This window comes from Globicephala melas, chromosome 1 (genome assembly GCF_963455315.2).
Source record: "Globicephala melas chromosome 1, mGloMel1.2, whole genome shotgun sequence".
Classification (NCBI taxonomy): Eukaryota; Metazoa; Chordata; class Mammalia; order Artiodactyla; family Delphinidae; genus Globicephala; species Globicephala melas.
In genome coordinates, this window is record NC_083314.1 from 127,769,634 (window position 1) to 127,787,525 (window position 17,892).

Consider the following 17,892-nt stretch of genomic DNA (forward strand, 5'->3'; position numbering starts at 1 on the left):
GACAATGGCTGTCACAATTTTACCATCCAAGACATGATGTATTATAGAACTGAAATCTTCAAACTTTTTCATTTTAGGACCTCTTTACACTCTTTAAAATCATTGGTAATCTTAAAGTATTTTTTAAAATATGGCTTATACCTATTGGTATCTATAATATTATAAATTAAAAGAGGCATTTAAAAATAGTTATTTATTATTCATTCTTAAATAACAATAATAAACCCATGACATATTAATGTAGGTAACACATTTTTATAAAAGTAAGTATACTTTCCAAAACAAAAAACTTTAGTGAGAAGAGTGACATTTTTATTTTTGTGAATCTCTTCAATGTTTAGCTTAATAGAAGGCAACTGGATTCTCATATCTGCTTTGTATTCAATTTATTGTGGTATATTGTTTTGATTAAGTTATATATAAAAAAGTCCAAACTCACACAGATAGGTAGTTGGGAAAGGGAAAAGTATTTTCATGGTCTTTTTGGATAATTGTGATTATTCTTTGATACTACACCCAAACTCAACAAATGGCAGTCTTTTTAGGGGATACAGTAATTGCAATGTAGAATCTGAAATACATCAATGAATTTTTCTTACTTTTCATACCAATACATTAAAATCAACTAATCTTTTGCACTTTGAATGGGTCTATTTCTCATGTGTGATTTTGTAGCTCATGCATTGGTCATTTGGAAAGTGTTGCTTCACTGAGTTGAACAGATTTTCCAAATGTTGACACATTTCATATTGCAATATCAACAAATCACATTCATTATTACACCAGTGATATCACACCAGTCTTATCAGAAAAGGCTTTAAATATTGGGAAGCTGTCAAACTCACAGTGGCAGATACAAATTTTCCAAAATTCTAATTTTTACTTGATAGCTCAAATTTCACTGTTGGCAACAAATTCTGTCAGTTGTTTTCCTTGAAGTGACAAGCTCACTTTGTTCATTTTTGACAAAATGTCTGCCAAATACTCAAGTCTGAGTAACCACAGTTTGTCAGTCATTCTTCCTCTTTTTAAAATAGACTTTATTTTTATAGCCGTTTTAGGTTCACAGCAAAACTGAGCAGAAGGTAGAGATTTCGCATATACTTCCTACTGTTTTTTTATTCTGCCTTTTTTTATTGTAATAAAATATAGTCATATAGTCCATTTCTTTAACACTTCCCTTCATGGCTTTATATGAATGTCAAAACATCAAATTGTAGACTTTAAATATATGCAGTTTATTGTACATCAATTATAGCTAATAAATCTGTTTTTTTTTAAAAAAACCTAGGCTTTCTCCCCACCACCCCAAGTACACCCAAATCTGTTAAGTTATGGATTTATATAATTCTTCACATGAAATGTGGGGCAAGATTCCTGTAAAATGGCCTTACAAAATGTTAGAATAAAGACAGCTTATTGATTTCTCACTTTACACAAGTTGTAAACAAAAGAACTTCAGTGCAACACTGATAATAACATACATGTTTCTTAAAGAACTGTAAATCAAACATTAATGGCAACATAAAATTAGAAATAAATCCCTATCAAACACATGGAATATATTTTGTCCTTAAAAGGCAATGATGACCTTTCACCTTGCAGCTTTTTAAAATGCAAGCTAAAACAGATGCTTATCTCCTTAAAGTCTAAAAATACATTAAGTTTCCACAAATATCAAATTTTACTAACAGTGTAATGGTAACATATACATAATGCAGATCTTATAAAAGTTGATTTGATTTTGTAAGACATAAGTGTATTTAGAGCTGCTACTCAGTCAAAAACATCAAATTAATAGTATCTGGAAAATTACAGGCAATGGTATAATTGAAGGTCTGGGTAATCACTTTGCTTATGAAAGAGTGATGGTTAAGTATTTCTTATGATATTATCAATATATAGTTGGGTGTCAATGCAGTGTCTAAATATAAAACTAAATTAAGATAAATTATATACAAATATATAACTAAATAAAATGTGGTCTAAAATGAGTTTACATATGAGCAAAATTATTGATATCTCTAGCAGAAAATGTGTGAAAGTAGAAAACTCAATATATTCTTTTGTTTCTGGCTTTAGAGAGACTGACTAGTATGAAACTTTGTCACTTACTTTCCGATTGTATTGGGTAGGATTGTAAGTTGATTGTCATCTACTTTCAGAGTAGTTAGTTTTTTCAACAAACCTAAAACAGAGAAGAAGATATATTAATGTATAAGAATAGATTTCTGATAAAAAATACAATATAAAAGGAATCGCTTTTTATGAGTGGTAATCCTGATCAAACTACTGTCCCTGTCCACCAGTGGAGCCAGAGGAGGGCTGGCAGTCTCAACATCACTTGATTGGGTGATGAGTGTTTGTCATGCTAATTGGTTGCACTCTGCTTATATCAACCTACAAACTGATATTCGTGTGTCTAGTTTTAACCTTCCAGTTACAAAACATTTACTTACATCAATGAGAGTTCAAGTACATTGGTGGAGACAATAAACAAAACACAGGGCTCCATAGAAACCTGAGTTGGCAGTACTACTACCACATTTCCCTTTTCTATTATGCAGCAAATGGACCAGATGAAACTTTTCAAGCCAACTGTGTTCAGTATTTTATTAACTCATAAGCACTAATAACTAATATTCCTGTTGTGATACAAATTGAAAACAAATCTGAATTAAGCCTAATAATCAACAAATGGGTACTGAAGTACTGCAGTGTAGTGGTTATAATTATCGACTTGGAAAATTACAACGTATGACTTCATACTCTTTCTGTTACCATAAATCCTTGACTTGGATCAGCAGTAAGCACAAAAACTTGTAGCTTTTAATCTATCAAGTAGAACTGGCCAAGAATTGATGTTCCAACTATTTATATTTCACTGTCTGATTTATGCCCTCCATACCTTTACTGCTTGATCTACTCCTACTCCCAGGGTTTTAAAGAGCAAAAACCACAGAGTAATTGAAGAACAGCTTCCTTTACCCGGCCGTAACAGAACCCATTGTATCAATATGGCTTAAATAGCTAAAATCCAAGACAAAGCATTAACAGTGGCTAATTTTTGTTTTACATTGGAATATAGATATACACTATAGACGACTTGTTTTGCAGAAAACTTGTTCTGATGGATATAGTAGGTTCCATGGTTGAATGTGTTTGGGAAATCTAAATTAAACAAAATCAACCAGATTTCTTTAATGAAGTTTTTCTAGGAATTTTTAATATGCTAATGTAACAGGGTGACGCTAAAGTTATTGGGCAACTTGTGTGTATGCACAGAGTATCTTGTATAGTGGTGTTTTGCGAACATGCTCTCAGAAGCACTGCTATAGCTCATGCCTACCCACCTCAAGTATTTTGAGCATATCTTAAAGGCAAAAAGTAAGTCACAAGAAGTCTGAAATAAAGCCATTGTTGCACTTTAAGTTTCACTATGCTCAGTTACGTATTCTGCAGAAGCACTCAGAATTTCTGCTCTAGTTGAGAGAAATGTTATCACTATCAGACTGCTGTTAGAAAATACCTACAATATTTGGAGATTAATACATCAGCTTGTGCTGTTAGGATACATGGCTGAAAACAGTAGCACCTGAGAAAGAAAACAATTCTCACTGGGGTAATTTATCTCTGAAATTGAATACCCACTGCCATATTCATCTATGCTCAAAGGGTGACTGAATCACTTTAGCTTCTCTGATGTATGTGTAAGAAACTATAGACCTTGGAAATATAAAAGAACTCCTGAGCTTGTTCATCAATTGTGAAGACAACAGGGGACTATGAATTACAGCTAAATGAGTTGTAGTCCTGATCAAACTACTGTCCCTGCCCACCAGTGGAGCCAGAGGAGGGCTGACAGTCTCAACATTGCTTGATTTGGTCACGAGAAATTTTGGGCTGGGTTACAGATGGCTCTGCAAACATGAAACCAGGTTGCAAAGCAGTCTTTAAGAGAATCACAGTTCCTAGGTCTGAAGTAGTGGTGAGAAAATTTCGAGGCAGGATAGGGATTAAGGCCAAAAGACTGATGCAACAGATTTTTTTTGAAGAATGGAGTAGTGGCTCTGACAATAGACAGAAGCTTCTATAGCTTTAAAGGTTGAAGTGAGTTAGGGCTCCCTTCTTAGTTCCACGTCTGTGGACTTAAGGGAACTTCACTCATTTGTGGTGTGGCTGCTTTGTCACTCACATATTCCATCCAAGGGTGTGCCCTTTGGACACATTCTGGAGCTTCGGTAGGAATCTGGTTGTCCTTGGAGTGGAAAAAGGCCAACAGCCTCAGCTCTGTTGCTCATGACTTCCTCTTGCAGATAAATACTACATAGCTATATCATATCTGCTTGGACTCTCTTCTACCCTCAGGCACCAAAGGTACTTTATCCTATTTCTTCCTCAATTCCCCACCTCTTTATCCTATATTCCCAACTCAGATATACTGAAGAGAAAGAAAAAGGAGGCTTTTTTTGCTATGATTTTAGCTACTTATATATAAATATATAATAAGCAGCAATGTATTAAACATTAATATCAAAAATAGCTAATATTTACATGGCATTTACCCTAGATAATAGAATTTTGAAAGCCAAACGGCTGTGCACTCATCATATCTAAGATTATGATAATTATTATATTATTATAGTACCTAACATTGATTGAACATTTACTATGTGCCAGGTACTGTTCTAAGCAATGCTACATATATTAATTCATTTATTTCTCAAAATAATCCCCTGATGCAAGTACTATTACTTCCCCACTTAAAAGATGATAAAACTGAGGCACAGAGAGATTAAGTAGCTAGTGTAAAGTCACACATTTAGTAAGGTAGAAAAGCCAGACTTTGAACTCGGGTAGCTTGACTACAAAACCTGTGTCTTTAACCACTAAGTGAATAAGATAAATTATTTTGGAAAGTAAAAAAATTATATTCTCCTTTACTGAGTTTCTCTGCTATCCAAAGAAACTGATTATTAAAGCTTTATCTTGAAAATGTAAAGAGCCCCCTTCATTTTCCCTGCAACCAGCACAAGGAAAGGGACTCAGCATACAGGGTTCATTGTTGAATATATCACTCCATTCAAATACCCCACAACTGCAGAATTAAAATAGATGTAAAGGAAGTAAAGATTTTATTTTAGTTGCTATTTCCCTTTATTAATACTGTGACGTTTCTTGTCTTTTATTCTTTTAAATGTTGGTAGTCCAATAGACGATCCATGCTCAAATAAAGAAGAAGAGATGCAATTTACCATCCAATTAGAATCAACAAATTATTTTAGGACTTTTGAACAGAGTTCCCAGGTATTTCTCTTGACCAAGAAGGAAATTCTTAGAGGAAAGTTAGCCATTCTACGTGTATAATCAGGTACTCTGGCAACTCTGCAGATGTATAAATGCAATTTTCCCTAAAAGGTCAATAGGGTCCAAAGATAGTTCCAGGAGTAAGCTACTAACAAGTTACTTTCTTAATCTGAGAACCACTCAGATTCTAAGTGAAGGTGTTAAATATGTTATACCACCTGCCTGTGCTGGTCTGTTTTATCATCCCAGGATCTAATCTGATATTTTCTATCATCTATACATGCTGCCTTCCCCAGACCAGAAGGCTAATTCCCTAGTCTGCTTTCTTAATGGAAGATATTTTAAACAAATAATCATATCATCTTTTATTTCACTATGTGACATTTTCATTTCCAGAATTTCTAATTGGTTCTTTTTTATAACCACGTGGTCTTAGTCATAGCTCCTGTTTTTGTTTTATAAGTTATTTTTATTTTTACAAATGTTATTCTTCCTTTTATCTATTTGAGGATCTGCACATACTTAAAAATTTTTTTTTAACATTGCTTGATAATTTTGGTTTCCCTTGGGGTAAATTTTCCTATTGTTTGAGTTTTGGGTTGTTGTAACATTAGTTTTCCTTTAAAATTTTTGTTTTCATGCCCATTTGTGAGGGTGAATATTTTTTCCTTACCTATGCTCACCCCTCCCTGCCTGGCACTCTTATGGTTACCTCCACCTGACCCCCAAGTTTCTGGAGTTCAGAACCAGGTCTTATATTAGCAACGTGGTACTCTCATTTGATGTGGATATTGCAGATTCAGTCCAAACCAGCTTGTGACGAGCCATAATTTTCAGCAGTGAATCTGTATCTGTTCTCTCCTTCCACCCTAGCTCTACATATTAGTTGCAGGTTTTTTCAAGTCTCTCTTTGCAGAAAAGGGTCCCTTCCCTGCCTCAGTCCCTGTAAGTCTGTATTCTTCTGTTACGCTTAAGGTCTTTTTTTTTTTTCACTGCAGGAACAATTTATCAGTCAGGCCTGGGGTCATTGCTGTGTTTCCATTATGTCTCAAATCCAGGTATATGTTCATTCTTCTTAAGCAGGGCAAAATTATTTTATTTACTAAATACTTAAGGGGCACTTACCATACACCAGGCATAATTCTTTGTACAGAAGAGGCAGTAATGAACAAAAATATGTTCTTCTAATATAGTTTTTCCATTCTCATTGTGTCTTTGAAGAGGCATGGAGTGGTGATTGAGTAGGAGAGTAAGATATGTATTTTGACCATATGGTTATCTTGACCAGATGACCATCTCTATCATCTTGACTAGAGGATGCTCTTTTAAACTATTATATTTCCTTACCTTCTACAACACTAAATAGTATTTTCTAAGCTTATCTGATCATAAGTTTCATCTAGGGTATTTAACAAGAATACAGAACAGAGGGCTTATTACACATTTATTGAATCAGACTTTTCACAGAACGAGCCTGGAAATGTGGAACTGTTTAATAAAGCTCTCAGATAAGTCTTATGGTGGAATAAGTTGGAGAAACACTGTTATAAAAATATATAATTATATAAATAAAAAAGTCATCAAATCTACAAAGAAAGAAAAGCCAGCCTGTTCTGTTAAAACTAGTATTCTCTATTAGCCTGAAAGAATAGTGAAAATGGAAGCAATAAAATATTGACGAAAAATTTGGGAAACTGTTTTGTCTTCTAGCTTCCCTTCAATCAGGCTACCTAGGTTGTGACTCAATTTTTAGAAGCATTAATAAGTTCCAGACATATGATACATCTAATTCAGAGTGTTAAAAACTACATTCCAAAGTTAAGTAGTTTGATGATTACTCTCCTAGCTCTTTCTTCTCATAAAAAATAATAATAAGATATACATACAAAAGGTTTACTCCTATTTAAATTAGATTCTTTCATTATTTTACTCAGATAAAAAGTTATGACAAAAATAGATTGAGTGGTTAATATATACTAACAGACAAAATATCTGGTCTTATGAATCTTAAATATAAAGGTGAGATATCTTTTTTGAATAATAGAAATATGAAGATATTTCATATTTATTGTGTCATTCCTTATTATAGTGATGTTACAATAATAGTAAAAATAGAATATAGCCACGCTGTGGATAGAAGCTACTGTAATTCTATAGTAATAAAAGGAGACATACATGTTTATCAAAGTACTTAAATCTAAGATATATACTCCTTTTAATAACATTTTACAACTTAGGAGATCTAAAATTATTTAAAATATAACAATTTAGTAGGATCATTTTAATAGGAGAGTCTTCTTGAGTTTGACAACTATAGTTACCATTTCATTTTAAGATATTGGTAAAATATTTTATCACCTTGAATAATGATCATGCTAATTTATTAATATCATGCTAAGAGTATATACCCTACATCTGCGAACAAACTATAGAAAACAGTATATTTGACATAAACATTCGTGAAGAGATATTACATTCTCACCTATAGAGTCAGGCAACTGTTGCAACATATTGGATGACAGTAAGAGGTCCTCCAGGGCTTCACATCCAGAAATGTCCAAGTCAACTGTTTCTATTCTGTTTTTTGACATATCCAGGTACACCAACATCTTTAACTTCCCTATAGACTTGATGACATTGCATAAACTCAGGGTTAGTTGAGAAACTTTCAGGAAATATTTTAAAGTTGTCAAAACCACAGCACTATAAATTAATTTTAAAAGCAAATTCAACGATAGCAAGTTTTGGCGAGAATGTGGAGAAACCATAACCCTCATACATTTCTAGGAGGAATGTAAAATTATACAGCCACTTTGGAAAACAGTTTGGCCATTCCTCAAAATATTAAACATAGAGTTTCCATATGACCCAGAAATCCCTAGGTACATACTCAAGAATGAAATATATATCCACAAAGAAACACAAATATTCAAAGCAGTGTTATTCACAACAGGCAAAAAGTGGAAACAACCCAATGTCCATCAAATGATGAACAGTTAAACAAAATGTGGTATATCCATAAGCTGCAGTATTATTTAGCAATAAAAAGCAATAAAGTAGCAATACATGCTACAAAATGGATGAACCTTGAAACATGCAGTGAAAGATGCCAGTCACAAAAGACCACCTATTGTATGATTCCATTTATATGAATTGTCCAGAATAGGCAAATCTATGGAGTCAGAAAGTAGATAAGGATTGCTAGAGGCTGAAAGGTCAAGAGGAAGGGAGTAACTGCTAATGTTTCTTTCAGTGGTGATGGAAATGTTCAAAATTAGATTGTGGTGATGCCTGTTCAATTATGTGAGTATTTTGAAAACCATTGAACTGTATACTTTAAATGGGTGAATTTTATGATATGTGAATATATCTCCCAACAGAGATAATATGTTAAAAGATAGCAGCAATAATCTCAAAGTTGCTGTAGAATTAAGTAAATTGAAAGAAAGAAAGAAAGAAAAACGAAGGAAGGAAAAGAAAGGAAAAAAGTTGCCACCTAAACAACATATGCTGACATTCTGATTCTTACAATTTCAAATGCATAAGAAAGGTATTAAATCGTGATTTGGACTTCATCCTACTACACAGAATCAATTTGTTCATTCAACAGTTCTTTCGAGGATCTACTACGTACCAGGGCTTTTATTATATACTGGAGAACAATCATGAATAAGTCAGCTATGTGAGGGAAGAGACTTGTCATGATATAGATAAAGTCTTTAAGGTGCTTATAGCAGTGAAGGAAACTGTCAAATAAATAACTATAATACCCTATGATATGTACAATAAAAGAAGCATGTAGAGAATGCCCTAGAAACAAAGGGATGCAAATTTCCTGGAAGGCACTGCTGTCAAGAAAAGGAGAAACTGTACCTGGAGGAGAGAACAGCACAGAGAAGTGTGAGGAAGTGTGGTGTGTTTGAGGGAGAGTGGGAGATTCAACGTCACTGAATACAGTGATGAAATTAAGCATCATAAGAAGCCAGCTGTTAAATGGCCTTGCCTGTCATGTGAGGATTACGTGATCTCTATCTTATAGGCAAGGAGAGCTATTCAAAGCTTTTAAGATGGTGAATGACATAATCAGATTTGTGTTTTGAAATAATGACCTCAGGGAAATGTGAAGGGAAGATTCATGACTGGGGTTAGAGTAGATCTGAAAGGATTAGAAGGATTTGGAAGCAGTTTAGCTGAGGAGATGAAAGGGACCTGAGTTAAGGCAGCAGAAGTGAGGATGCAGAGGGGATGGCTCGAGAAAAATTTAAATGTGAAATGATTGGATTAGTAACTGATTACTGAGGACGGGGGAGGAATCAGGTCATACATTGGGCAGGGAGTGAATAGTGATTGTTTAGCTTGGACATGTACTGTGGGAATTAGAGCAAGATAAAATCCTTCATTTTCCTTTTCTTTAAGGGCATGAGTTGCAAATAAATGTCCCACATATATCTGTGTTCAGTGGGTCATCTGCTTGTTGGTCTACCTGTATACAATTTACTATGCTGTCTCTACTTATTTGACAGAGTATAAACACATAAATATTACATAAACAAATTTATTACGCAAGCACACACTTGGCACTGTGTTAAGTACTTTATACATATTACTTGACATAATACTTTATATTCTTGCTGCTCAGAATGTGTTTTACACAGCAGCAGCATTGGTACAACCTGGGAGTTTGTCAGAAATGTGGAATCCAGACCCACTCCAGACCTATTGAATCAGAATCTGCACTTGGACACACATTAAATAAAGCTTAGAGGTTAAGTAATGTCACACGCTGGTTTCCCTGAGAATTGGAGACAAAGAGAAATTTATGAGAGAGATTCTTGGGATTAATACCAGGGGAAAGAAAGAGGGAAGGAAGGAAGCAGGATTGGACAGATGAAGGTGGGCTATGATGAAGTTTTGAGGAATTCCTCAGCTGACCCTTCAAATAGTATTGAAGTAGCAGGGAAGGGGCCAGGCCTTCAGAGTCTTATTTGATTGATCATTGGATGCAGGTCTCCTGGAATAGGGGTGTAACCCTGCATGAGAAAGTTCTCTCAGCTGAGGCAATTCCTGAAGAGGGTGGAGAGCTGCAAGCAGCATGCCCAGAAGCTGGGGAGTTCATCCAGGAGGATGATGCACGACAGGATATACTACAAGTAACATTCCAAAGTTGTTCCATTAATAAGGGGTGGAGCTAAAATTCAAACTCGTTTTTACCGGAATTCAGACTGCCAAGCCTACCGATTACATTAGCACTTTCTGACTGATGCCTTAATTAACTCAGCTCATATCTCTAGCCCTGCTCCTCCAGTTCCCCATGTGGGCAGAGGGTGAACACAGTCTTAGAACAGGTGAATAGTTGCTAGGCTCGGAACTGGGTACTCTGGGTGAGTCAGGCCATGGGGCTGAGTTTCTCCTCATGCCTAGAAATATGTTCCTTGGAAAAATACTGTCACTTTACTTATATCTCTCTACCCCAAGGAACTATTATGTTACCTTAGCTCATCTCTTCTAATGAGCATAGAAAGAATAATATATATGATTATGTGTCTATGTGTGTGTATATTTCTTTTTTTGTTTCATTACGATGAGAAAATTTCTTTTCTCTTTGAAGCTTCCTGAATTGCTATCTCCAGCAGACTCAATAAATATTTTGGTGTGAAGTTTCTAAATATCTTTTTTTTGGAAGCAAAATAACAATTTGGTGTTTATTTTTATCTTTCTAAAGCCTTACTTTCAAACATCTTATAAAAGCAATAGTAGCCTGGAGTGATAAAGGCCTTTGAGGCCCAATGTCTCAGAGTTCTTGAGGATGCTGAATGTTGCTCCAACATCTCTCTGAACATAGAGGGGCCTACAGATGAGTGGTGGGCAACAAATAAAATGTCGAAGCCATCACAAGCAAAAGAAGATATTGGAGTTTGCTGTTTAGTCATATTTTGGTTGATTGACTTAGAGTGATGGCCACAAGACAGAGCTCTGTAGCAAACTAATGTTTGATCATTATCTATTTGCTTCTCTGATTTATGAAAAACAGTGGAAAAATGAAAGCCCAGGCTTCCAAAAGTATTTAAAAAGTATATTAGCTTAATGTATTTTGGTACACGAACTAAAAATAAAAAGGAACATGCTTTTTTCCCCTGTGTCTTATGACAGCAGTCCCCAACCATTTTGGCACCAGGGATTCGTTTCGTGGAAGACAATTTTTCCACAGACCGGGGCGGGGGAGGGGGGGATGGTTTTGGGATGATTCAAGAGCATTACATTTATTGTGTACTTTATTTCTATTATTATTACATTGTAATAAATAATGAAACAATTATACAACTCACCATAATGCAGAATCAGTGGGAGCCCTGAGCTTGTTTTCACTTGCCACTCACTGATAGGGTTTTGATATGAGTCTGCAAGCAATCGATTTATTATGATCTCTGTGCAGTCAAACCTCTCTGCTAATGATAATCTGTATTTGCAGCTGCTCCCCAGTGCCAGCATCACTGCCTTAGCTCCACCTCAGATCATCAGGCATTAGATTCTCAACCTGGATCTCTCGCATGCACAGTTCACAGTAGGATTCGTGCCCCTATGAGAATCTAATGTCGCTGCTGATCTGACAGGAGGCGAAGCTCAGGCGGTAATGCCAGCCATGGGGAGCAGCTGTAAATACAGATGAAGCTTCGCTCGCTCACCCACTGCTCACCTCCTGCTGTGTGGCTTGGTTCCTAACAGGCCACTGACTGGTACCGGTCCATGGCCCAGGGGTTGGGGACCTCTGTCTTATAACACTAAATATTTAGGATTAATTATCCTGTGAAACTGTCAGACATGGGCTGAAGACTGTATTCAAGATTAGCCTTTCAAAGTCAAGCATGTCTAGGTAATTGCATAACAACTAACTGCCAGCACTGGACATCCAGGAAACCATGTCTGTTTAGGGCAGGGAGGTGTGGGGTATTCCCACAAGGAGCATCACAAAATGTGGAATTCAAGTGTACTAACTAAAGTGGGAAATCCACTTAAACTTGGCAGTATGTAATAAAAAATCTACTTTTGAAGGAGAAAAAATTAGGCAGCACTGTTTTACAGAAGATTTAACCACTACTTTTCCATTTAAATAATACACTAACTAAGGGATTAGAGGTCTGAATTGATTTCCAAGGTTGGATTTGGGGAATGGAGTAACTGTGAAAAGTAAGATGAGCCTAATTCTCATTTATACCTTCTATTGATTCTATAGCAACAGAATTTTGGAGCATCAGAGGAACAAAAGCCTCTGGAGCTGGTATGAATTACAGACCCACCATTTACTGGCTGTGTGACCTTGGCCCAGTTACTTACTCTTTCTGTTTCAGTTTCCTCATCTATAACATGGGGTTGGTAATAAATCTGCTTCACAGGGTTGCTGTGAGAATTTGGTGAGTCATTTGTAAAATAGCTAGATAGCGCCTAGCCCATGATAAATGCTATGTAAGTGTTTTTGAATACATGAATACATTGAAGAAGCAGGTATAAACTTTTCCAACTAGACATACATTCTGATTCCTCAGTATTTGCATAAGGGATTGATCACTGTCTTACTTGTTGCCCCAGGGTTAGTACATACCTTGAATATGATACAAATCAGTCTCTGCTATGTGTAGTGGAATACAGATTTGTCTCTCATGTTATATGTGAGCCCCTCAAACAAATATATTCAAGGTCACTGAGTATATTATTTTTGTAACCCTGACTAACATGGTTTCTAGTTCATAGAGGTATATTGTGGTTTCAAATGGTTTTTGAATAAATCAATAAATAGAAAACATGCATGCTTTTCTGTTTTGCATTTGTGATGATAGTAGAAATGTATTCCTTTGGTGAGAGGAGAAAGTATTTTTTCCTTAATCTTTTGTCATATTTTCTTCTTTATGTGGTCCCATGCTTGTTCAAAAGAGAATAAGCTTCCTGTTCTTGTTGCTTTTGCAATCATTTAAAAAAATTTAAATGTTAATTCAAACAAGGAATAAGTTTGACTTTGGGAATATACATCTAAATCTCAGTGGCTGAAGAGTTATTACACAACCAGCTGCCCTGGCTTCTCAGCCCAATGCAAGGAGTTTAGAGTTGGCTTTCACCAGAGACCCTTGTGGTGGTTGTTGTTGTTGTTGTTGGTGGTGGTGGTGTGTGTGTGTGTGTGTGTGTACATGCTTATATTCAAGTGCATGTGTTATGAGTGGTAAGAAGCAGTGTTTTATGGAAAGCCATTCTCTCACTGGATGAAAAAGGAATGAATAGTCACACTCAATGAGTTGACTGATAAACCTACTTTTCAGGAGGTATTATTGGATGTTCTGTTAGTTGAGAAGAAAAATCGATTCTAGTTTAACTTTCTATTTTTAACAATTTATGCTCCTTGCCTTTTTCAAAAACTCAAATATGTTCTATTGGAAATCACCTGAACCAAGAGAGAGGGATTTGTATTGTGCAAGAGCTCTAACAATATGAGCAGAAACCATTATCTAGTTACCTACAAGAAGGTTGCTTTTGTAAAAGTAAGACTTGGTATTATGTATAGCATTGTTTTTCATTTAACAATATGAAAGTTTCAGCTTTTGAAAAACAGTAAATAGGGAAGGAGATGAAAAATATACACCTAAGAGACACTAAAAATTTTCATACATTTTACACACCTATAACACTCATAAAAGTTATATGAAATATTAAAAAAAACAAATTAGTGAAAAACACTTGATGATGGAACACTCCTAACAAATGTTTAACTTTGAAATGAAAACACTGGGATTTAAGATGTAAGATTAATCATTATCAGTTACAATTAATATACAACATAGATGCGAGACAACATGGCATAATAAAAACTTACATACCCCAGGTAGCACTTGCAATGCATTATTATCCATCCACAGCTCCCTTAAATTTTGTATTTGATCCAGAACTTCAGGCTAGGAGAGGAGTAGGGAGAAAAGAGAGAGGAGAAGAAAACTAAATTAGTCTTTTCTTGTCACAATACAAGATGTAATTTCTTGGATCTGGAACTTTGATTTGGGAATCTAGTGTTAATCCTATAAGAAATTCCAAGTTTAACAGACCTCTTCCAGCACAACTGGTAATCCCTGAGGTAGCCAACCTAGAATTTATGTGGAAACAATCAGAACAACAATAATAAAAGTTAAAATCTATTACTCTCCCTTAACACCCTACAATTATCCTTTGTAGTATTTATTATACTCTACTCTGTCTTCTTCACTAGAGTATAACTTTTTGAAGGGCAGAGTAATGTTTGGTTTTTAATCACTGTATCCTCATATCCCCATTGTTTGCCATGATACTTGGTAAATAGTAGGTTTTTATCATATGTGTGTATTAACACCATACACAAAAACATCTCCCTCCCCTCACCCAGCTCCCAGGCATTACATTACCATGATGTGTTAATAGTATAAACCCACTCTAAGAAAGATAAGAAATCTTTTCATTTACTCAACAAATAATTAGTTGTTGAATAGTGAGGATGCCTACTACGAGAAACACACAGTGCAGGATCCACAGTTATTCAAACTCAGTTCCTGTCTGGAAGTAGCTGATGATCTAATTGGGGAGACAAATGCATATAAACAACTAAAACACAAGGCATCATATGGGAGAAAAGAATAGTAGAAGTAAAGAATAGTAGAGAAGTCCAGAGAAAAAAGAGAGAGAATATAATCAAGGTGTAACCTACAGCGCATAATGAAACACTTTAACTCCCTAACTAGAAGCTGTCTCTAGCTTCTATCTCCTGGGCAGCAGACTATATATAGAAGATAGAGGTTGTTATTGCTGCCAGCATCATTTCTTGATTTATGATGACCTCTTGTTGTTTTCTTTTCAGAAATCATCCCCTCCCTCACCCTAAGGCCACCTGCTTCCCTTGAAGTTGAATCCTTTTTACCACTTCAGGGAACTGACAAAGGCCTAAGCTAATTAGTGCATTATCTTCACCTGGCCACAGGGTTTGGCTCAAGGATCCATTCAGAGCAGATAAGAAGAAATGGTTCTCTGACTGGGACTTCTGGGGAAAAGACTTGCTCTTGCCTGCTGGATTTGAAACTGGAAGGGTGCAGTCCTGGGGGCTTCAGGCATGAGGAAAGGGGCAAAGCCTGTTTGAGTTAAAAGATGGATCCTGATGACATCATGTAAGTCTAGAATTAAGCCACACCTGAAGTCAGATTTTTTTGTCTCTTCCAACTGAAAAAATTATCACTGAAAGAAGATACAACCATAGTTTAATAAAATTTGAGACCTAATTAGGAAAGCCAGTGTATTTGATAGAATATTTGTGGAAAAGAATGGAATTGTATCAATGTTACTATTAGACTATTGATAATTGTGGGTCAGTACAATACACTTCAGAGACTTCCAGGACTACTTTGGCAATAGTCTCTGATACCTTTAGCCTGCAATTGCAGTGGAACGTGGTACTATTCCTGGGAGAAGTTTCATTTATAACAAGCATCAAAACTTAAAGTTATGACAGGGAAAAAAAGGACTGCATGAGTAAGTGCGGGGGGATACTTTGTGTAGGAAATATTCCACTGTCACTTACATCATAGGGAACAGGTAGTGAACTACTCCATCTCTGTACTGGAAAACATCGGTCACATGATGCAGTTTTTCTAAGCCCAGGCATCATGCAGACTTTAGGAGAAGAGAAAGAGTTGCATACCTGATAAGTTCAACACAACTTTATGTATGTAATAAGATAGAGATTAGTGTATAAACTTGAAACAATGAGCCTTATTCAGGATGGACTAGATTATGCTGTGGTAACAAATTAATCCTGAAATCTCAGTGTCTTAACACAACAGGATTACTTCTTACACCATGATCTTGTGTTACCTGCAAATCAAGACTTCCAGAAGAGCCAAAGCAGGAACGACTATGGAAAACTAGCCACTGCTCTTAAAGATCTCAGGCTGGAAGTGACACTTATCGCTTCTGCTTATAGCTCATTGTCCAGAACTGTTTATATGGCTAGGACCTAAGTTTAGGGAAGGCTGGGAAATGTAGGAGGAATTCATGGAATATTTGGTGAACACTACTGCCCCTGCCACACAGTGACACCATATGAGAAAAAGAATGACAAGAAGGAATATATAGTACTTTCATAATTTAGTTATCCCTTCATTCAGTAAGTACTTATTAAACAGCTTCTAAGTTCCAGGCACTGCACTAGAGTCATAATGCATGGTATGGTCTCTGCCTTCAAGAAACCCATGGTCTATTTCTTGAGCAAACATACAAAGAACAAATACATGACATTATGGGAATATAAAGAAGGGGGTACCTATATGCTTTAGTATTGAGGGAAACCAGACATGGATTCATGGAGCTGAGATATGAAGGAGCTGGTCAGAAGAGAGGAGAGGAGAGGAAACACATTTTAGCCAGAAGCAGAGTGGTGAGAAACAGCATGGTGTAGGAATGGTAACAACAGGCAGTTTGCTTTACACGATTGTCAAGTTTACAAAGGAGTAAGTAGCAGAAAATGAGGCTAACAAAAGAAGGTGCCGGTCTGTGAAGGCCTCATGTTTTGTTAGGGAGGTAGGACTTTACCTTATGGTCTAGAAGCATAAAAACTTTCTAAAGGAAAGTGATTTTGGCAGATCAATGTTTTATATATATCACTCTATCCTGGTGGAAAAAAGAAACAAAGAAACCAGAAAAGCTTATTAGGACTAGTAATAAAAGAGATAATGAGGAATAAAGATAAGTTGGGTTCAGAAAATGCTTAGAAGATGCATGGCCCCCAGTTTCCCAGTACTTAGTAGTGCCACCAATGGAGGTGCAGAATTTGGAGGTAGGAGCAGATTTATGAAAGAGACTGAATTTAGTTTTGATCATGATTAGCTTTAGGTTCCTGTGAGACACAGGTGGAGATGTCCAGAAATCAGGTGGCTATTAAAATCTGAAGCTTAAGGAATAGGTCTGTGCTAAGGTTGTACGACTTAGGCATTTTGTGGAAATAGAAACCCATGTGGATGAGCTCCCTACGGGGAATGTGAAGGGACTCAGAGGTGCAGGTGACCGAGGAAGGAGCCCTGTGGAACACTAACACTTGAAAGTTGAAAACAGGAAGTGCTGCTGTTAAAGCCCATTAACAATTCCCAAGAAATAAAAATAGGATCTTGGTAATAAAATAAGTTCTAACCTTTTTTTCCTTTGTACTTCGTCTAGTTTCACTTGCTCATAGGGTGTCGGGTGAAGAGGCCTTGCCCCCCATACTTCAGACTGGAGTTCCTCGTGCAAAATAGCTGAGCCCAACACCTCAGCTCTAGGCCGTGTGCAGAAGTGCTGTGCATGATACCGAAATCCAAGATGGCGGCAGTGGGCCATGTGCAGAGACGCTGTACCCAGCACTGCGATCTGGAGTGACTGCTGGAAGCAGCACAGCTGCACCAGACCCAGGAGAACGCTGCCCCTGCCCTGTTGAGGAGACCCCTATGAAGCAGCCCAGCCCGTAGTCCGTAGGGAAGAACTTGTGCTCTAGGGCACGAGCTTGCACCTCTCCATTCTCTGATCAAAGAATAAAGCTTTCCTTTGCTTCGGAAC

At 36.4% G+C, this 17,892-nt stretch overlaps 1 protein-coding gene across 7 annotated transcripts in view; it reads right to left on the reverse strand.

Annotated features, from left to right (window-relative positions):
• Positions 1 to 17,892, reverse strand: part of LRRC7 (leucine rich repeat containing 7) — a 498,913-nt gene that overhangs the window by 129,194 nt on the left and 351,827 nt on the right. For 5 of the 7 annotated variants that reach the window (XM_060304379.1, XM_060304393.1, XM_030865914.2 and 2 more), the window contains 3 exons: positions 14,169 to 14,243; positions 7,790 to 7,934; positions 2,116 to 2,188 (listed from right to left, as the gene is read on the reverse strand). In XM_060304379.1, coding sequence (XP_060160362.1) covers positions 2,116 to 2,188; positions 7,790 to 7,934; positions 14,169 to 14,243 — 293 coding nt within the window. Of the gene's footprint in view, positions 1 to 2,115; positions 2,189 to 7,789; positions 7,935 to 14,168; positions 14,244 to 17,892 lie in introns of those variants that run through there. The other 2 variants (XM_060304384.1, XM_060304389.1) reach the window with 2 other exon arrangements.